The 20,393-nt window shown below is 40.4% G+C and overlaps 1 protein-coding gene across 12 annotated transcripts in view; it reads right to left on the bottom strand.

The window, feature by feature from the left end:
- The window catches only part of tcf7 (transcription factor 7), a 112,284-nt gene that overhangs the window by 27,809 nt on the left and 64,082 nt on the right, over nucleotides 1-20,393 (bottom strand). For all 12 annotated transcript variants that reach the window (XM_044371470.1, XM_044371472.1, XM_044371466.1 and 9 more), the window contains one exon: nucleotides 3,287-3,413. In XM_044371470.1, the coding sequence (XP_044227405.1) occupies nucleotides 3,287-3,413 (127 nt within the window). The remainder of the gene's footprint in view (nucleotides 1-3,286; nucleotides 3,414-20,393) is intronic.

Here is a 20,393-nt window from a genome sequence, read left to right as displayed (position 1 = left end):
TTCGTAGGAAGAGGGGATTTCCAGACGGAGACGGCAGGAGATTGCCTGAGGTACGTCTAATATCCAATCAGAGCCGAGGAAAGACTTTTGTTCATCTGATGTTTCTGTTTTTTTCGTCACTCTGTTCTCTCTTGCTCTCAATCTCCTGTTTTCTCCTTTTCTCTGAATAAGAGTACTCGCTTTCATCATCACCGTCGCTGTCAAAATCCTTGAATTATTTCGTTCAGACTTGGAGACTTCAGAGGGTTTTTGACGTGGCGGCTCCTGAGGAAAACCCAGGCGGCGTTAGATGACCAGTAAATCTCACCTTATCATATCAGGAAGCGATTTCATGGTTGTCAGCTGTATTAAACTAAGTTTTCTGACACTTGCTAAACTCTGCCGACCTCTGCCTGCACTCTGATATACAGTATCTGGTCTGTTTTCTAGTTCTTGCCTGCACCTTTTGTAGTATTCTTGTATTTAATGTTTTCCACAAATAAAGTTGTAATGACTTGGATCAAATCATCCTCATTATTACAGTTTTTATTATCAAAACATCACTATTATAGTTGTTTTCATCATCATTCAGTTTGTAATCCATCATGTTTACTGGAGAGGCAACTTTTGAACGCGTAAAGGATTTTTGTCTAATAAGCTTTAGACTGATGAAATGTGTGTGTTGCTGAGCATGATTATGTGTATATCCATAAACACAACTGGTCCCTAGAGCTGCTCATTACACTGTTCATTACACACAAAAACATGAAAGTGTTGGCGGAATAAACAGTGCAGAAATGATTTAAGGCTTCCTATGCATACATTTCATACAGGAGATGTTCATTTAAACAGAGAATTGTACTTAATTACACAGAAGAATTACCAAATACAAGTTATCTTTTCGTGTCACCTCTCTTCTCTTTAGACTCCCTAAATCCCTCGCTTTCTCTCCTTCGCTTTCTCTCTCAATCTTTATTTCTTTTCTCTTTTGCTTTCTTTCTCTCTCTTTTCCAGGGGTCAGTTAAATGACATTTACATGTTGGTATCATTGAATTCATTTCTATCCCTGACACAAACGCCAGTTCACCAAAGCCAAAAAAAAGAGTCTAATCCAACATGGGTCACGGTGTCGGCTTGAGTGGGACAACAGAGCTACAAATGTTGAGTTAATCATAGGGGGGGGCACTAGAGCGTACATACTCAATAAGTGGACTCCATTCTGGATCCAACCTCAGCTGGACCACGTTTGAATAACACATGGCTATCGTGTCACCTCGGCTGTCATCATTCAGCTGCCTACTAGCCACCACAGCTGGCAAGGTCATTGTCTAATGTAGGATTCATGAATGTAGGTTCAAAACTAACCGATACATAAAAAAGAAAGACTGACGGTGAAAAACATAAAAATAACTATGCATTCATTTTGTTGGAAGGAAGTACAAGGGAGTACATTACTGAGCTTGATTTGCAATGAAACAGTGGCCATAATGAAGAGTGGGAACGCACAACGCCACTACGACACCAGACATGTTGGTATTTGAACGAAACTATGCCGAAAACACGGAAGTAAGGACAACAAAACTGAATCAGTTGAAGTGTGACATCAAGACTCCAGATGAATCTGTTTTCATTTGAAGAATTTTTATGCTCAAGTGTTACACAACAAAGATACATCTACCATTAATACAGAAATGCTATTCAGTTCTGAAGTTTTTGTACTCATCATGTAATGTACCTTTACTGGACCTTTGATGTGGTGGAGATGTATTAAGTGGAACAGTAGGACTTGTATTTGAGTACCCCTGCACTAGAGGGAAAGACATTAAAGGGGCTCATAGGGCTTGAATGTGCTCAGTAAATTTAATGGAGTTTTCCAAAATAAAGTTCAGTATCGTGGATGTATAAAGAGAACTGAATACAGTGATCCAAGATGGCACCCGTTCGTTCCAATGAAAAGTTGCTCATCCAGCAAATACACACACACACATAGTTTGTTTTTTTGTTTCTTGGTTTGTTTCCTGGAGAATTGACTTGTACTAAAGACTGCACACATTGAGATGACATCCTGCAAAACAAATAAATAACAAAAAAAACCCCAGAAAGGGACACTTTGACATGTGGGCAGGAGGAGCCTGGACTTACACCACCAACTACAATTAATAGACAACATACTCTGCCTCCTGAATGACATCCCCTTGTAAAAAAAAAAAAAAAAAAAAAAAAAAAGTACGTTTGAACAAGGGGAAATCCAAATCTGCCACATTGTATCCAGCTCTTGTAATACTTAATATAACAAGAGGGAGTTTGGATTGTATGTTTGGGAACTTTGGGAACATGCATGTTAGTTGTTAGTCTTGCTTGGGTTTAGAAATATTGACAAGACGGACGCCAAACTCATCTTTTGAGGATCATAAATACATTTAGTAAAATTCAAGAGGCCAGTAAAGTGAGATGTCTTCCACTAGAGCGAAGCGCAAGACGGACGGACAGATGGACGGACCAACCGACACCGCCGCCCTTTTAGCCCCGCCTCTTGCAGGGTAAAACCCCTACAGTGTTTAAATGTCAGGGTGTGTTTGTTTGTGACTTCCAAACAGAGTACAGTGTGTGTTTGTATGCTCACTAAGGAGAACCTTGTGTGTGCTGCTGAGATGGCTTGTGCGATTGTCACCCTAATTGTTTCCATCTTGCGTGTACGTGCGTGTGTGTATGTGTGTGTGTGTGCGTGGCTGGCGGTCCCTTCAGAGGAGCAGGCCACTTCAGAGCAGCCATGGGACCGCCACAGTCTGACGGAGCCGGTTCTGCCACTTCACACACTGTGTGCGTGCCTGAATGTGTGTGTGTGTGTGTGTCCATGTGTGAGGGAGGGAGGGGGATCCACAAACATTATGCGAGTGAGAGAGAGAGCGAGAAATAAAAAGAGGATATGAATATATTATGCATTTGTTACATTACATATCTTGTGTTTGTGTGCGTGTGTGTGTGTGTGTGTGTGTGTGTGTGTGTGTGTGTGTGTGTGTGTGTGTAGATGTGATGAATGATGTGTCGACAGCACACACAGATCCCAGTGTGTGTGTGTGGACGAAGATTTCATCAACAATTCAGCAGCTGTCTGGAGTATGTCTGTGTTTATTTGAGTATGTGTGTGTGTGGAAGATAGACCACTGAAATGTGTGTAATTCTGTATTTCAACAAGAATGCAACATCAGTAATGACGTGTGCGTTTGTCTATTGTGTCTCAATGTCACCTAAAGTATATATATATGTGTGTGTGTGTGTGTGTGTGTGTGTGTGTGTGTGTTCTTACCTGTCTTCTGGCTCATGTCTGTGGGCAAGTGTGGAGGGCTCGGGCTGAAGTGCTCGTTGCTGTAGGGCAGGAGGGACGTCAGCGGATGCATCCCGTGAGACTGCTGCACCACCGACACTTTGTTGGACTGTTAAGGAGACACAACGACACAAAAATGTATTTAGATAATAAGGAATGGATTTGATTGTTTGAGATACGGGGGTTGCGGGGACTTTCCAACATGTCCCCAGTTTAACCATATTATCCGAAACAGTTATTAACCGCAGCCAGCGGCTCTATGGCTCGCTCTGTCTGTTGGTTGTTCGGTTCACAAAAATTTTCCCAACCTTTGGCAGCCACTAAGTTTTCGCCCTAAGAGGCTGAAATTTGGCATGGAGGTCAAGTGTGTGTGTGTGTGTGTGTGTGTGTGTGAAGGTGTGCGTTTGTGTTCATGCCAATTGGCTAAAAGGGGGCGAAAAGACGCATACCTTCCAAATGGATTCACAGACTTGCACAAGATTCTGTGGAAAGGATGGTAATGAGCCAAAGAACAACTGATTAACTGTTCATGCCAACTGGCAAAAAGGAGGTGTGGCAGTGGGAGTGGAAACCCTGTAGCAACCGCAGCTTTCTAATCTGTGAGGCTGAAATTTGCCACGGACGTCAAGTGTTTGTCATGTTGTGTATGTATGTGTGTGTGTGTGACTGCATGAACGTTCATGGTCGCAGCTATTGTGAATTTGTTATTTGGTCCATGAAATGTCAGAAAATGACGTCTTCAAATGTCTTGTTTTGTCCCGACTAACAGTCCACAGCCCAGAGATATTCAGTTTAGTCATAGTGAACATATTCACATCTGAGAATTTGGATTTTTTTTCTTAAAGAATGACTCCAAATGATTAATCAATCATCAAAATAGTTGGCAATTAATTTTAATGAATCATTGCAGTTCTAAATAAGAACGAGGGAGACCGGTCTGACATTCAGTAATAAAGCAATTAATGTGTTGAGTAAAATGTTATAAGTGAGAAGAGTAACGGCTTCAATTATGAAACAAAAGGACCAGGTTGAGATATTCCAGAATGATTAAATAAAATAAGCAAAAATAAAAAAAAGAAATTGACACATAAACAATTGAAAATTTGAGAAAAACATACTGTATTTCAAGACGTCAAGATTCAGGATCAGTCATGTAGACTGATGATCAAAGAACATCATAATAATGCAGGTTTTGCCTTTATTTCACTTGCTTTAAGAAGTTATTACAAGATGCAGACAAACATTAAATCATTTAGAAGAAAATCTGAATCAGAACTTTTCTTTTTATTTGAAGGTTTTTAATTGCTGGCTGTTGCAAGATGCAAGACTACACAGACACACAAAGACGTGAATGTCACTCTCAGAATATTCCCCTCGTTCGGGCTACGTGTGCGAAGACGTTTTGTCCGATGACAGAACACACGTACGCACAAGAGAGAAAGAATGAGGCAGTGAATGAGAAAGAAAGAAAGAGAGCTGGACATTTTAAAAAACGTTTGGAACAAAACAGATGGGGATATACTTCGCTCCCATTGGTTTCCAGAGGAGCCGGGGAGGAGGAGGAGGAGGAGGTGGAGGCTCATTTGATCGATAAGCCTTTGATGATCAAGTGAGGCTGCGTGTGAGCTTGTTTGCTTTCATGTTTCTGTTTACAAATGGCTTTCAATAACTTACGTGAAATCCAGTTATTGCTAATGCTCACAGCATGCTGGCTGACATACGATATGTCACAGCGGTTTGCAATGTTGGAGGCAGCTAATCAGGCAGCCTTGGACAGGGTTTAACTGCATATGTTTGAACCAGGCCATGTGTGTGTGTATGTGTGTGTGTGTGCGGACCGGGCACTGTAAGAGTTTCTGTGGTAGGAAGAGTATAAATATGCATCTTTCTTTGGGAGTGTGAATGTGTTTTTTTTTTGTGTGTGTGTGAGCAGGCAGATATGTGTATGGATGGATGTCTTTCAAAGCTTGGCAGAGATTTTCATGTGTAAGAATATTTCTGGAGAAAAGTTTTTTAAGTTATTTCATTTTGTACACTGAGATGGACAAGCCTGTGTGTGTGTGTGTGTGTGTGTGTGTGTCCATTTGCATGAGTGTCTGTGTGTGAAGTGTGTAACATCTGCGCTACAGAGGGGCAGATCTGGTGCTACTTGCTGGGCCTCCTGCTGAGTTACAAAGTGAATACCTTATCACTTAAAGGCAGAGCTTTCACGCGCTACACTCCGCATTAACACGCGCATACACGCGCGCGCACTTTCAACAGCTCCTTTCCTATCCATCAACATCTTAAACTCTCTCTCACTGGCCAAGCACACACACACACACACACTAACACACACACACACACACGGGCCCTCATGTGTATGCTACACGGCTAGCAGTGGAGCTAAGATCAAACTGCTAAACCGCTTTTAATGTCGAGACACATGAAAACAAAACGCACTGCCTCTGTACCAGAGAGCCGAAGGGCGGGAGGTTTGAGGGAGGGAGAGAGGGAGGGAGGGGGGGGTGGGGGTGGAGGTAGTGTGGGAGCAGGGTGGAGGTGGTGGTGAGGTTCAGATAAGGTGGTCCGCATTCATAAAAACCCCAAATAAGTACTTGGAGATGGAGGAGAAGCCTCGTCGTTTAAAGACTGTATAACGATTTCGGCAGAGCGGCCTGTCAGGTCACCGTACAGGACGAGAGAACAAAGGCAACAAAATCATCCAAATGTCCCCGGTAGATACATGTTGTCATGGTAACGCTTAGGGGACAGTAGGGGTTGAAGGTAGGGGTTAGGGGTCGATTGCGTTTTACTGTATCGGAATCAAGTATGAAATCTGCTCATCAAATCCCTCGTTATAAGTTCAGCTTTCATATCTGCAAATAAATGAATTCATAAATAACTACAACTCAACAGTTTGGAGTGGAAGCCTTATTAATGTAATGTCTTTAATGTCATTTTGAGTTTGGATATTAAAGGGTTTTTAGAAGTCAGAAACTGGTAATTAACACCGTTGTTCAATCACTAGAGAACATTTATTCTAAACTCAAAATCCCAAATTTCCACTGATAGTAACATATGTTGATCTATATGACAGGGAAACGTGTACAAAATGATGTACAACACATGTAGGTTTTTACATTTTATGTAACTGTGCAGTCATAAAAATGCTGTCTTTTATTTTTAATGCTTGGCTCGATGTGATTAGTGACGCAAGTTTAGCATTCTTTTACAATGTGTTTGATTGTGACCATTTTTTAAAGCCAAATTTACATTTATTTTTAGAACTTCTCACTTTTCCATCTTCTAAGACGAGGCTGACTGTTCTGTAATATTCAACACACCATGAACAAAAAGTGTGAATCATCTACTGCAGAGACATGGATGACTTTTTGTTGTTCTTATCAGTTAATATCTAAATTTACTTAAAATCCACACTCCTTCTTTTCTACCTTTCCTCTTTGATCAACAGTTTCTCTGCTGCCTTTGTAGCTACTGTTTACCACTTGATATAACATAAATCATACACACGCTTCTCTTTATAACTGGAGTCATATCTCTGTCTTGGAAAAAGGAAATGGGGAAATTTTATATTTTCAGCAGTGACATTGACATTTTGCAGGGAAAATCCCAAAACTGCGTAGTTACATGAGGTTACACAACATTAAAATCTGGCTAAGTCTTGAATGTAAAGCATCACGGTATCCGCAGTAAAAGCAAAGATGACTGCAAGAGTCTTAAAAGAGAAAAGTCATTTAAGACTCTTGCAGTCATCGTTGCTTTTCATGTTCTTAGAAAAGCAATGAGTACAACATCCGGCCAGTGCAGTAAGAAACACACACAGTCCAGAAGATGTGAGTACTCACATCTACACACACACACACACACACAGCTAAACCAGAATATACAAAAGCGTGAATGATCGGCCCTCACTTTAACACATTCTACATACAGTGCATGTAGACACTTATGCATACAGACGTTCTGTTTCTCGATGACTTTCGTACATATGGATGCACACACACACACACACACACGCGCTCACACATCTGTGCAGGGCTGCTAAGGAGCCTTCAAAAGTAGCTGTGGCTCCTTTTCACGTGCTGAGGTTGATGTAGCCGTTTTGCTGTAACATTATAGCCGCAAAATCGTCCATTTATGTTTCCTCTCTTCCTCGGGGTAATTAGCTGGCCTTGAAGTGGCTTTCGCTGCGCCTTCCTTTTTTTACACACACTCAGGGAGGCTGACTGAGAGCACTCATTTAACCCATAATTATCAACCCCTCTGTATTTAAAAAAAATCCCCCCCTCTCCTCTACTCACCCCACCACACACACACACACACACACACACACACACACAGTCGCGCAAAACTTACACATAATTACCTTCGCTGAAACAGACAAGTTTGTACACGCATGTGTAGGACACACACACACACACACACACACACATACACACACTTGAAAAAGATGGAATAACACTTATGGCATCTTTGAATCGTGCAGCTATGTTGCCGGTAAAAAAGAAACCAGAAGGGATACACGTGTTCAGGTGTACACACACACACACACACACACATACACACACACATATATAGTGAAACACACACAGACGCAATGGAAGGAAAAGTTCACTCACCCTTTAATTTATAGGAGCAGAGTTGCCCACCCTTGCAGGCTGACATAAATTGTCAGGAAATAAATTCATAGTGCAAATTAATAATAAATACAGGTTTGTTTTTTCTGTCTGTACGTCAACTATGACAAACTGAGCCTTGATTTATTTATGTTTTAACAGGGAAATAATACACATGAGGGTCCATCTGCATATAGGAAGCACTGGTTATGACTCAAGGCCAGAACATGCTCTTTCAGAAGTGTTGTTAGGACAGTCTGAAAAGGACTGAGATTGTTCTGATGGAGAATCTGTGTCACCGAAACAACGTGACAGTCACACCCACTTTCTGCAGTGATTGGCCGACAGGTGTAAAAACAGGCAGAGCGCTTAACGCTACAGATTTTAAATGTCCTGAAGTTGACTTTTCTGTGTGCCGCCTGTGGATTTACACAAGCGTATGTTTTTTTTTGGAGGCTGTGCTGTTGCCTAAATGTTTCTAAATCTCATTTGTCTGTTGCGGTCAAACTTCCAGAGGCGAGAAAGAACTGAGAAGCTCAAAGCGATCTGTTGCGAGAGCCGATGTAAGCAACCGCCAATGCTCGTTGTATCTCGTTATGTGAATTCTGCTTTCAATGACCAGCGTGTGTATCGTCCTGCTATGTTGTCCTTTCACAACAGCAATCTTGAAACATTTAAAGCTACACCCTTGAATTTTGCTTCAACGGTGATGTTTCGGCGAAGGCTGCGTGCAATTTCAGCGAAGTAGCGTGTTTAAAATCTTAGTATCTAACTGATGTCTTGAATCCTTTCAAAGGGTTCACTTTGGAGGTTTTGACCTCTAGTAGTGCTTTATGTCAGTGTTTTTATGAGTGGGTCCCTGTTTTTGTTTCTACCTGCACAGAAATATGGCAACGCCCAAGACCGCTTGCTAGTAAACACTGATGTAAACAATCTACTATTTATATATTTTCTGCAGATGTTTTAAGAAAAAGGAAACGCATTCAACACATTTCTCAAATATAACAGGAAAGCCCTACAGAGTTCCTTTAACTGTAGTTACGCAATGTCTTTAAAAGGTTAAGAAAGCACAACTTGATATTACACACAAAATGTAGTTGGTGCATATTTGTTGCTGTTTGACACTTTTATCCACTACATCTACATTCGGAGGCTCATAGTATACCTGATCTCTATCTTTGTATCGCTGTGTCGCACATTAGTCATGTAAGCAGTCATACACAGGAAGAAACCCCTCTGTCAAACACCAACAACAGCAGCCGCGCTGAATAATAAATCTCCTGTTTGATTACATCAAAGATGTAATTACCTCAAAGAAGCGATCACTTTAATTTTCCAATTTTTATTCCATTTTTATAATTCCAATTAGATATCAACACCTTTTTAAGTGCGTCAGGAAATCGTAAATGCGGCCCTCAGTCTCTCTGTAGTCTCATTTCACTTGAAAGGCCTTTGATTTATCAGCATATTGTTGTTGCCTTTTATCTCCACTCTATTTGAACAGAAATCTGCTGCTGAATACAAGAGTTAATAGGATCTCAGACATCACTTGTTTGTAATGACGGCCCTCCACCTTGACCCTGACACACACACACACACACACACACACACACACACACACACGCGGGGATGTATGCATTTCACATACACATGTGTGCAAAGAAACGCAATAGCATGCTTACGAGTGCACGCACACAAACACACCTTCATTTAGAGGACCTTACGCCTCTAATGTATTCTTTAGTTTCCAGATGACACACTAAGTAGATCCGTCTCTTTTTATATTTGAAGCGGAAATTAAAGCATCCTCTCCTTTGTCGCCCCCCCTCCCTCCCTCCCTCTTCCAGAGTGCTTTTGATTCTGTCTTTAATCTCACATTTCACGGAGATGGCACATTAAAAACACTCATTCACTCTCTTTCTCTGACGATCACCTTGCCTCAGTGTGGCAGAAACGGGGAAAAAAGAAAAAGAAAAAAGAAAAACACGTCGCTGGGAATTAATGGTGGATTCACCTTGCTCTCCGCAATCCTTTCAAGTGTCTGCAATCAAACTGCCTCGCAGGAAAGAGCTTTTTCACAAGAGATCTGAGCATGACAGCGTCATGTTTTGTCATCAAATGAATCGTGCTTAGTACTTAATAGACAGTACGACAAGGACAAATAAAAACAACCATTAATAAAAATCATGTTTTAGTTTGTGCGTCACTGTGGATCTTTGAATTAACTATCACAACAAATGTGGCTCCATGTAAGGGAATCACTGAGTCAATAATGGTGCAACTTGGGAAGTATAATACATTTGCTTGAGGGAATAAAAAAGGTGTTTGGATATGTAATGATTTGATGATAATCCAGGTATTCACATTATTTATATAGTGCATTCAGGGCTATTTGTGTTTGCTGTTTTTGATCACTACATTTAAAGTGACTATGAGCTGTAATTGAAGTATTACTGATCATTAGTGGAGTACTTTTGGCACAGTTTGGATGGTTTACGAATTTGTCATCTCAAACGGTTTCCACTTCCTGAAAACATTTTTTCTTGTATAAGCTGGACTGAAAGTGAAAAAAAATAGTAGCTGACAAAAAAAAAAAAAAAAAAAAACTTGAAGAAATGAAATACGTTTTTCCACTTTGACATTTGAATTCTCTTGTTTCTTACAAGCGCCTGTTCAGCGACATTCGGTGCGTTCACTTGCACTTAAATAATCAGGTTGCGGTCGGCACGTTCAGACTGTTATTAGCCGTTATTCATTGGTGGTCAGTCTGGTGTAGGTTTCCTCGGCTAGAGGACGCTGTGTCTCGGGCCGTGTATACGGGACGTCAGGTTTCTAATTGGCTTTTTTTTTTACAAGTTTGCACGCCCAAGACTTCAGTAAGGGAAAGTAACAGCAGAGCGGCTGGATGAAAAAACAATGAGTCCTTGTATATAAAATAAATCCATCCACTGAGCATTTGGCTAATTGTTAAATTCAGATACTATCTAAACATGTACCAAAAAGTGGACATTTTAATTGTATAAGTATTCCTTATTCTGACAAAAACTAACTGAACTAGAATTTTAAAAACAGAAAACTGTGGTTGTGTCCAGACCCTGACAATCTATGCCGTCTGGAGTGTCGTCACTAGGACAAAACGAGGATTTTAATAGCTATTCAGTGGAGAAAAACTCTATTTTATCAATGATTACTTCACACAATGTAGATGGATTTTCTTTTTTGTAGAAGTACAGTGATTGCATGTCAAATGTCAAGGTAATTGGAAGTGGATCTTTTTTTTTTTTTCACACCTCATCAGTGTCCTTTAAAGACACAAATGATTCGCTCTCTGTACAGTCACACTTCCTCTGACAGGTCAGAAGTCAGGGTCAAAGCTTGAGTGATGAATAGCTAGACGCACACACACACACACACACACACAGACATGTACACACACACACACACACACACACACACACACACACATACACGCGCAGTACTTACACGAGTGTTGGGGTTTGTGGGTGAACAGGAGGGGGGAAAAACCTGTGAGTCTAAAAGCTCGGTAAAATTCCCCACACCTGCATGCAGAGAGAAAGTGCAAAAGAGAAAGAAAGACAGAAAGAGAAAGAGAAGATAACAGCTGAAGGGGAAAATGAGGTGGCAACTCCTCACCACCTGAGAATCTCACAGAGCATTTGATCCCATGGGAACTCCTGGCCTAGCTTTGATATTAGATTAGATTGGTTTAAGATTAAATTCAGTGCAATTTGATCGAAAAAAAAAGCACCACTGTGTGAAATACCTGAACTGCTTGACATTGGGTAGAACAATTTTGAACTGTCCTGTATGACTAAGAGAACATTAAAGTGATTTAGAAAGGAAAAAGGTTTCAGTCTTTGCTGAGAGAAAAAGACTATACAGTATGTTATCTATTTGATTTCTGAGGATGAAAATGTTGATTATTTGCCAGAAAACCTCTTCAGTTGTTGTCCAGAGAGATAGAAAAATTACATTCATGGAAAATATACATACAGGAAAGAGAAATATAGATTCCCCATAATGTTTAAACATCTGAGACATTTAATCAAACTTTACTATAATAATGTATACAATGTATAATAATAATTATCTAAGCAACTCCTTCTACACTGTGTCATTTGATAAATAAATCTGCTATTTTGCGCTGCTCTACAGCTGAATTACGTCATTTACATGAACTATATTACTTGACAATATTATTGTCACTGCGAGCATGTTAGCACGCTGATGTTAGCTTTTATGTTCATATACGACTGATTTGCGTTAGTAAATGTGTCTTGCAGGAAATGTAATGCTGCTTGGATTACTTTTTTTTTTTTAAACTGATTCGCTGAGGAAATATTTAAATTGAGCTTATTTGCAAAAATTGTTCACCGTCGACACATAATGTACATGTGGAAACGTTTTTATGGTTACGTTAAGGCAGCTCAAAGCACTCGGTTAAGCTTAAGAGATAGACTGTGGTCGTGGTAAAAATATAGAAAAGTCAACTCTAGCTGGAAGCATGAAGCGAGACACATTAACATTTTGAAAAACTTTTTGTAAACTAAGTGTTGATCAAAACTGTGAGTGCCATGTAGGATGTGAGCCCTGGTCTCCAGCGTCCTTCTACATTTCCACTTGTGTGCAGTGCATCCACCGTTGCTCCCCGGTAGTACCAGGGTGACCTGCTCTGCCCCTCATGACCCCCCACAGCTTGTCCCACCCCAGCAGCCAGTCTCAGCGAGTAGGTCTCCCAATCTGGAAGTCATTGCCTTCTCCAGACTCAGGAGCCCAAAATGAGAGCCTCTTAGTTGGAGGTTTGGGCAACATCAAAGCCTAGGCAACCATAACAACGCAGCTATGTTTAAAAAAGGGCCAAACACCCCCCCAACAAGCCCGCCCACTCCCCAATTACTTACACACACACACACACACATACACACACACACACACACAAATGCTCATATGCATGCATGAATGCATGTATGCAAAGACACGCCCAGTAGTGTGCATGCAGATACACACACACACACACACACACACACACACACACACACACACCAACGTCCACTGCTGCCACACACCACTGGAACATCTGGGCCGTGGCCATGATGAATCAGTAACCACCACTTGTAACTAACGGACAGACTAACAGAACAGCTTTGTGTGTGTGTGTGTGTGTGTGTGAGAGAGAGTGTGTAGGAGTGTGTATTACTCTGCATACTACAACAAAAATTAATGTTCATAGACATTAATGATTCCAGTTTTTGCTCAGCATCATGTTTTTAGCCTCTTTTTTTCTGTTTACTAGAATACATCCATCATAAATGTGAACGGTTTATTCGCAGGATCAAGAAGGATTTAACGGCATGAATTTGAAGATTTATGCTTTCTTGGTTACATCGTCATTTTAGTTGCAATGCATATAAAATCTGATTTCCGCTCATAACCAACATTCTCATTATTTACACCTTTAGGATCAAGGACACCAGTTTTTCTTCATTTAATCACCACTTTTCCTTCTGCAATTATTTTCCCCACTGATGACACTGAGGTCAGATACTCTGTATCTTTGGGGGACTTCAGGGGGCTCAACCTCTGTGAAGCTTCTACAATTATAAAGAAACATGGTGAATACTTTTAGTTCAATGGTAAATAAGAGGATTCAGCAGAGTTTTCTTCCTGAGAGTGTGAAGAGGGCTTTCAAACTACATCCAAATGTTTTAGATCTTCATGTTACAAAATAACCTTGACAGAAAAAAAACAACAAATCCAAACACATTTTACAGACTTTATTTTTGGTGTCTGGTCAAAGTCCTCTGGCGAGGTGGGATGGGCGGACTTGGACTCGTGAAGTATTTCTAAAATCCTGGCTACAGCCTTGACTTTTACGTGCATTGGTGCATTTGCACTGCTGCTACCATCACTACAACTACTGATGCAACCTCTGCTACCGAAACTACAACTACTACTATTTATAATAGTGTTTATATAACATCAGCGGTACAAGAGATGGTAGCAGTATAATTATCAGCGATAGTAGTAGTGATAACAACAGTCAACAAGGTTGTTTGTCTTGCAGACTTGCAGTTGAAAGTGTGAAACCTTTAGCTTTTTTTTTGTATTTTTCTATATTTCATCCTGTAATTGCTTTTCCATTCTTTCTTGTTCATAATTTATTCTTTTTTTTTTTTTTTTAGGAGAGATCTTTATAAAAGCCTTCAGCTTCTCATCTCTACTGTTTTTTTATACATATGTATTATGTATGCGTAGAAGGATACTATCTTTCATTTCTCCATTACCAACATTACCAGTGCAAATAATAGAGTATAATAATAGAGTTGCAGTAGCAGCAGCAGAGGATGTAGTACTGATGCTAGTAAAAATAGTGGTTGTAATAGAAGTGGTAGTATTGATCAGACTTGAGTGAAAGAGATGAAAGAGAGAAAAGAAACAGGAAGGAGTGCAAAGAGATTCACTTTTCACACTTAATCTGACATCACAGCTCAGGTTCAGTGCAGTGAGAAAAAAAACCTCTGTGAGAGGCGACGCTCGGCTCTGCTGCAGCTGTCTCCAGGCCATGGATATGACTGGGTGCGAAATCAAATCCAACCAGTGTGATGGCATTTAGAGATGACTTATCACTCTCTTAATGAGTGGACAGAGACAGACGAGCAGGCAACTTTCCCTTCTGAGTGCAAGACTGCGGTGACGCTTCCGCTCAGCACAAGTGACCTCTAATGATTGGTCCTGAAGAGAGCTAATTAATGGTGTACTTGTTTATTTCCATCAGAAAGTTCCACAATTAACAACTTGTTCGTGACATACAGGCGATCATCCGCAACAAAAATATTGACACAGGGAGTCTGGAGGAAATGAGCAGACCACAGAGGACGTAAATCCTCTTTGAGACACACTTCCTCCAGGGTTTGGTTTTTCTCAAACAATACTGTAGATACGACTACTTCAGGCCACAGCCATATTTGTCTGTCTTGTGGGAGCCGTTAGCAGACACATACAAAAAAAAAAATTTAGCGGTTTGATAACAGCATTGTCAGAGAGGAACAGAGGGCTCGCCATGGCGGAAAAAAAAAGGCGTTTGTGTTTGCATTTATTCTCAGAAAAGCCAGTCAGGATTGTTTCCAGTGTGAAATGTCAAACTTCCACAACTGTGTTTATCTGACCTGATTTATATGGTGGCTGCGGTCTGGGATGAAAGATTTACCCAATCATCAAGAAAAAAAATAAAAGTGACCTTTTGGTGAATCTCCTCCTACCTACTGTACTTTATGAAGGAAGGAAATGCAGAGCCTCAGAGTTTTTTGTTTTTTTTTTTTTCTTCTTCTTCTTCTTCTCAAAAGATCCCCGGTGTGATTTGCGATCCCGTCCGCAGGTTATGCGGTCCCGTCCCATGCTGAGATGACTGAGCGTGTCTATCTCTCACTCATAGTGAAACCGTTCCTCTACGGCTGCTGAGGACAGCTTTCACTCACCAGCTCACCCTAAATACCAGACCATGTGCCAAAATGGGAAATGCCGCCACACATAAAAAAAAAAAAAAAAAAAAACCCTGCAGTGACGCGTTTCCGATGTGCCAGTATCTATTTATTACACAAACATGGCCACCAGCAATAGCACAAGAAAGGAGTCACACAGTTCAGTTCTTAAATGTTTTTTTTTTCTTTTTTAGATAGACAAATATATAGATGACTTTATTAGAATGTGCTTCCTTTTACCTTTCATTTGGTTTCTCATTAACTGATTCACAAAGTCACATGAAGAGGCAGATTCTCAAATAAATAAATCTCTAATTCAATCCAATTATATAAAGCAAATGATTTGAAAGAAAGAAAGAAGGTGAATGCAAAGGTATAATAGATTTTTGAGTGTGCTGTCGATGGGATACAATCATCCTACAATACTGCTGAAAAAAAAATTGAACAATTTGTCCAGAAATAACTTGAAAAATACATCGAAAAAAGTATTAAATATCGAGACAGTGTAACTTCTCAGCTGCACTGAGAGAAGCAAAACCAATTCCAATAATTGTTTGTGTATTTTTATGAAACATTTAAAACAGCACATGTGATTATGTCTCTTTATATGCACATGCAGTTTTGTTCCTACATGTACTTTACAAGCATATTTCTACCAAAACATGTGACTCTCATGTGTTGGTGGGTGTTTGTGGCGATCGGGGTGTCGTACATGGCTGACTCTACATGTAGGCTAACTGTTGTTGAGTAAAGTTTTTTTTTTTTTTGGGGGGGGGGGGGGGGGGGGGGGGGCAGACAACTCAATCAGCTTATATGCTTTCTGCCCTCCGGGGGCACCGGTTCACTTCACGTGCACGGTGCTTTTCTGTCTGATCTGCTGCTTTGATGTTTGTATCAAAATAATCTCATCCCTGGGCGTTTGCGTGATATGGGAGCATTGAAGGCCATGCAAAAGAAATACCTGGCGGGGGGGCAGAGTGTGCTGAATGGCCTTAACATCCCCGAACCCAAACAGGAATATTTTTTTGGATACGCCTTTTTTTAAAAAATTTGCGTGCACACACACACACATACACAAACACACACACACACTATACGGTGCTATAAGAAAAGGACGTCTACTTTCTGAAAAGTGAGATGTTTTCTGCATGAATTTGCATTTTTTTTTATTTAAATTTATTTCGCTTTTTAAAAGACCTCTACATAAAATCAAACAAATTAAATGAAACACTTTGTTCACATTGTTAAACTGGTATTTCAAATGAAAAAAAAAAAAAAACTTGAAAGTGCTGACGCTACAGCGGGTCATGAGGTCACCGCTGTGTAAACTCCATTCAGCGTGTTGACCTCTCGCTCTGTGTTACTACATTACAACAAAGCAACCGTTTCTTACTCAACACTCATGTCGGCCGCTACAGTTTTGACATCAAAAGGACAGTGAAGTCCATCTTCATTACATTACCCCGCTTTCCCTTTGTGACGATGACACGGCTGAGTCTGCTACTGAAAAAAAAAAAAAAAAAAAAGTTTGAATGATTGAATGTTTTCGTTCCTGTCAAACACTATTAAGTCACAGCCTCATGGGGGAACTTCTTGAAAGACGCAAAACATAAAGAGCAAACTAATATAGGTCAGTTTATTCATACAGGTTGTAGATATCTTACAAGAAGAGAGGTGTAGAGATGTACATAACAAGATGATACAATTCTCATATCTGTGCTTTAAGCATGGAGATGCTGAACTATTCATGTACAGAAGGATGGAGCATCTGCAGATGTTTTCAGGAGAAGCTTAAATCATTTTTAATGGACAAAATAATATGAAAGGCATTTATTTAAAGCCTCATCAAGATCACTGACTTTTTCCTTTTTTTCCAGTTTCTACATCCTGAGACAGCCTGAATTTGTCTTTGTGTTCTGATCAGGTGATATAAAGTTCTGGATGACAACACTGTACGTTCTCACTTAAGGTTTATCATTCTCAAAGAAAGTTACGTGTGTTATTTGTCTGACTAACTCTACGAGAGAACTCAGGAGGAGGAGGAGAGGGTGGGGGGGGGAAAAAAAAGGGATCTCAAACTCACACGCAGCCAGAAAACACACAAACCAACAACAGACGTACACACTGTCTGGAAATAGACGAGTCATCTGATGACATCAGTGACAAACCAGAGCCCCGAGGCCGCTGCCCAATCAGCTCGTTCCTTTCATCGTCTCTCAGGAAGATCAAGCAGTATAACTCCAGGACCGTTTAAAAGAACTATCCTTCACTAAAGATTACGGTTGTTGTAAAAAGAAGTGGTGATTTATCAGCGCTGATGACCAGTGTCCGCACCGAGCACTGACACACAACACTTCAAAGTTCTTCTTAGAAGACTAGCCGACGTTATTCTTCATCTTGGAAGGAAGGGCAAAGGTCAAAAGCAGTGATCTTTGACCCTTGTGGACATCAAACCGACTAAAGACCAGGACAACAACGGCACTGTTTTCTGGTTTTGACTCTGTTTTAAAACAGTGCTTTATATATTTGCACTCCCATCGTAATTAGTCATTTATTAATTTATTTCTGAACCAAATGTTGCTCATAGTGTCAAACTGTCACAGCTGCAAACTGACTCAGTGCTGAGTTGTTTTTGCTTTCACAATAACTACTTTTCCTGCCAATAAAGCACATTTGAATTGAAACTGACTGGAAGACAGGATTAATAGAAACAGGGAATGTAGAGACGAGCGATGGAAGAAGGGAAATTAATTAGTTTAATTCATTTCTGATTAATCACTCCAGTCCAACACAGCTTCTCACAGCCCAAAAAGACGTCTTTTTGTTCGACCAACACTCCAAAACCACAAATATATTCAATTTATTATCATAGAGGACTAAGAGAAGCAACAAATAGTCACATTTGCAACCAGAACAAAAGCTGGAGCTAGTTTATTTTTGGTATTTCTGCTTTATCAAAATTGTTGCACATTCATTTTCTGTTTATTGACTAATCAGCTAATTGATCAAATGTTTAAGCTGTAGGCTGAAGAACAAAAAGAGAGACAGGCAGAAAAACCTGAAGGGAATAAGAGATGAGTGGACACTCAGATAGATGATGTGGAGAGAAAAAAAAAAAAAGGGGGTAGATAGAGGAAAGGATAGAGTGATGGATGGATGGATGGATGAAAGTGTGAAAGGAGGGGTGGATGCTGCTCTCTCTCTCCTTTCATGTTCTAATTTATTCTGTCTGATTAATTCCTTTTACCCCAGCGGCTGCAGCGATTCCTCTAGATGTGCAGTACGCCCCACCTCCCAGCAGCCCCTGCTCTTCTCTCTCTCTCTCTTTCTCTCTCTCTATCTTTCTCTCTCTATCTACTGTACCCCTTTTCCTCTCTCGCTCTCTCAGCCCACCTGCTGGGCTGGTCCCCTCTCTACACGCCAGCGGTGCAGCAGTGAGGAAACAGAGCAGGCATGCCGTAACCATGGCGACCATTACACTGCTACCACCGCAGGCCGCAAAAAGTCCCAGCTCTGATCTAAGATCTGTCGCTCTACTTATTTAGTTTTGTGCGTACCAAAAAAAAAAACAGAAAAATGCAGATTTTAGTCATTAAAGGGTCAGTCCACTCAAAATGACCAGAAAACACAGTTTCTCACATCCACTTTTATCTATGTAGGCGGTTTTGGTTTGATGTGCCATGGTTTTGATTTGTCATTACAGGGAGTAAATGAGATAATACTTGTAATAATTGATCTGAGAAATCGACCCTTTAAAAAACAGCTCTTTCTACCAACAGTCTACAACGATGGTCATTCTCCACTGGCCCGCATGAGGCTTCTTTTTTTAAGTTATCCATAAAAAATCAAAGACAATTTAACCCTGACTGACTGGATCAGAAGGCAAGAGGTTAAATATGTTAAGCATGACACACTAAAATATTATCTGTAACCACGGCGACCTCTCCAAACAGGCGATAACTGTCATAACAAAGCTGCGTCTATAATGAGCCTGAAAGTTACGCTGCGTTTACTCAACCAAAAAAAAAAAGATTTCACAGTTAAACTCAAAGAAATTATAAAGGACGCAGACTTTATTGCTTCTGTGAGTGTGTACCGTCGTGCGTTTGAAAAGGCTTAAAAAAAAAAAAAAAAATTAAATTGAATGTTACAAGACTCCTTTCACCAGAAGTGAACATTTTCAGCCAAAGAATATCAAATGGACTTGAAAACTCTACGCTGGAAGTTTCGTCCAAACACCTGGAAAAACAGCTTTGGTTTTTCCTCTCTACTCTCATTTATCGTTATAAGTTGTTGTTACCACAAGTGGTTTGGCTTGGTCTCAGGGGGATATGATGCTTTTCTGTTTGATGGATAAACGCCTGCAGTCGGTTACTGTTACGCAGCTGCATCTGCCCTGCTGGAGTGTCCTTGAGCAAGACGCAGAAGACTCTGATCTGTCAAGTAGAAATATGACTAAATTATGGCTTTAAGCATATTTTTACACATCGCATTACACTTCGGGTTGTTCCTTCGATGATTTTAAAGCTCCAACATGCTGTTACTATGTACTGTTTGACTGTTGGGAGCATTTTTTTTTTGTAAAGAAGCTGATCCCGTTTTTTAAAATGAGGAAAAACTGTTTAAATATATTTCACCCAGTGCTCACAAATTTGATCACATATTATCCTCCCTCTTCTATCATCCCTGCCTCTCCCTGGTGTGTATCCAGTCCAAACCATGATGGTAAAACATATTCCACTTTTTTTCTCTCTCTCTCTCTTTCTCTCTCTCTCTCTCTCTCTCTCTTTCTCTCTATTTCTACAATGCTGAGATGCACTTCATGTGTTTGGCAAACATCCTCGCTGTAGTTTGACTGGCTTGAATTATAGATAGGAGACGCGAGCCACCCGCTGCTTGTTTGTTTGTTCAAGACTTTGAGTAAGCAGAGGGAACGCATGACGGAGCGAGGGAGAGAGAGAGAGAGAGAGA

The sequence above is a fragment of the Thunnus albacares genome, chromosome 13 (genome assembly GCF_914725855.1).
Source record: "Thunnus albacares chromosome 13, fThuAlb1.1, whole genome shotgun sequence".
Classification (NCBI taxonomy): Eukaryota; Metazoa; Chordata; class Actinopteri; order Scombriformes; family Scombridae; genus Thunnus; species Thunnus albacares.
The sequence above is the reverse complement of the archived record's forward strand: the minus strand, read 5'-3'. Positions and strand labels throughout refer to the sequence as shown.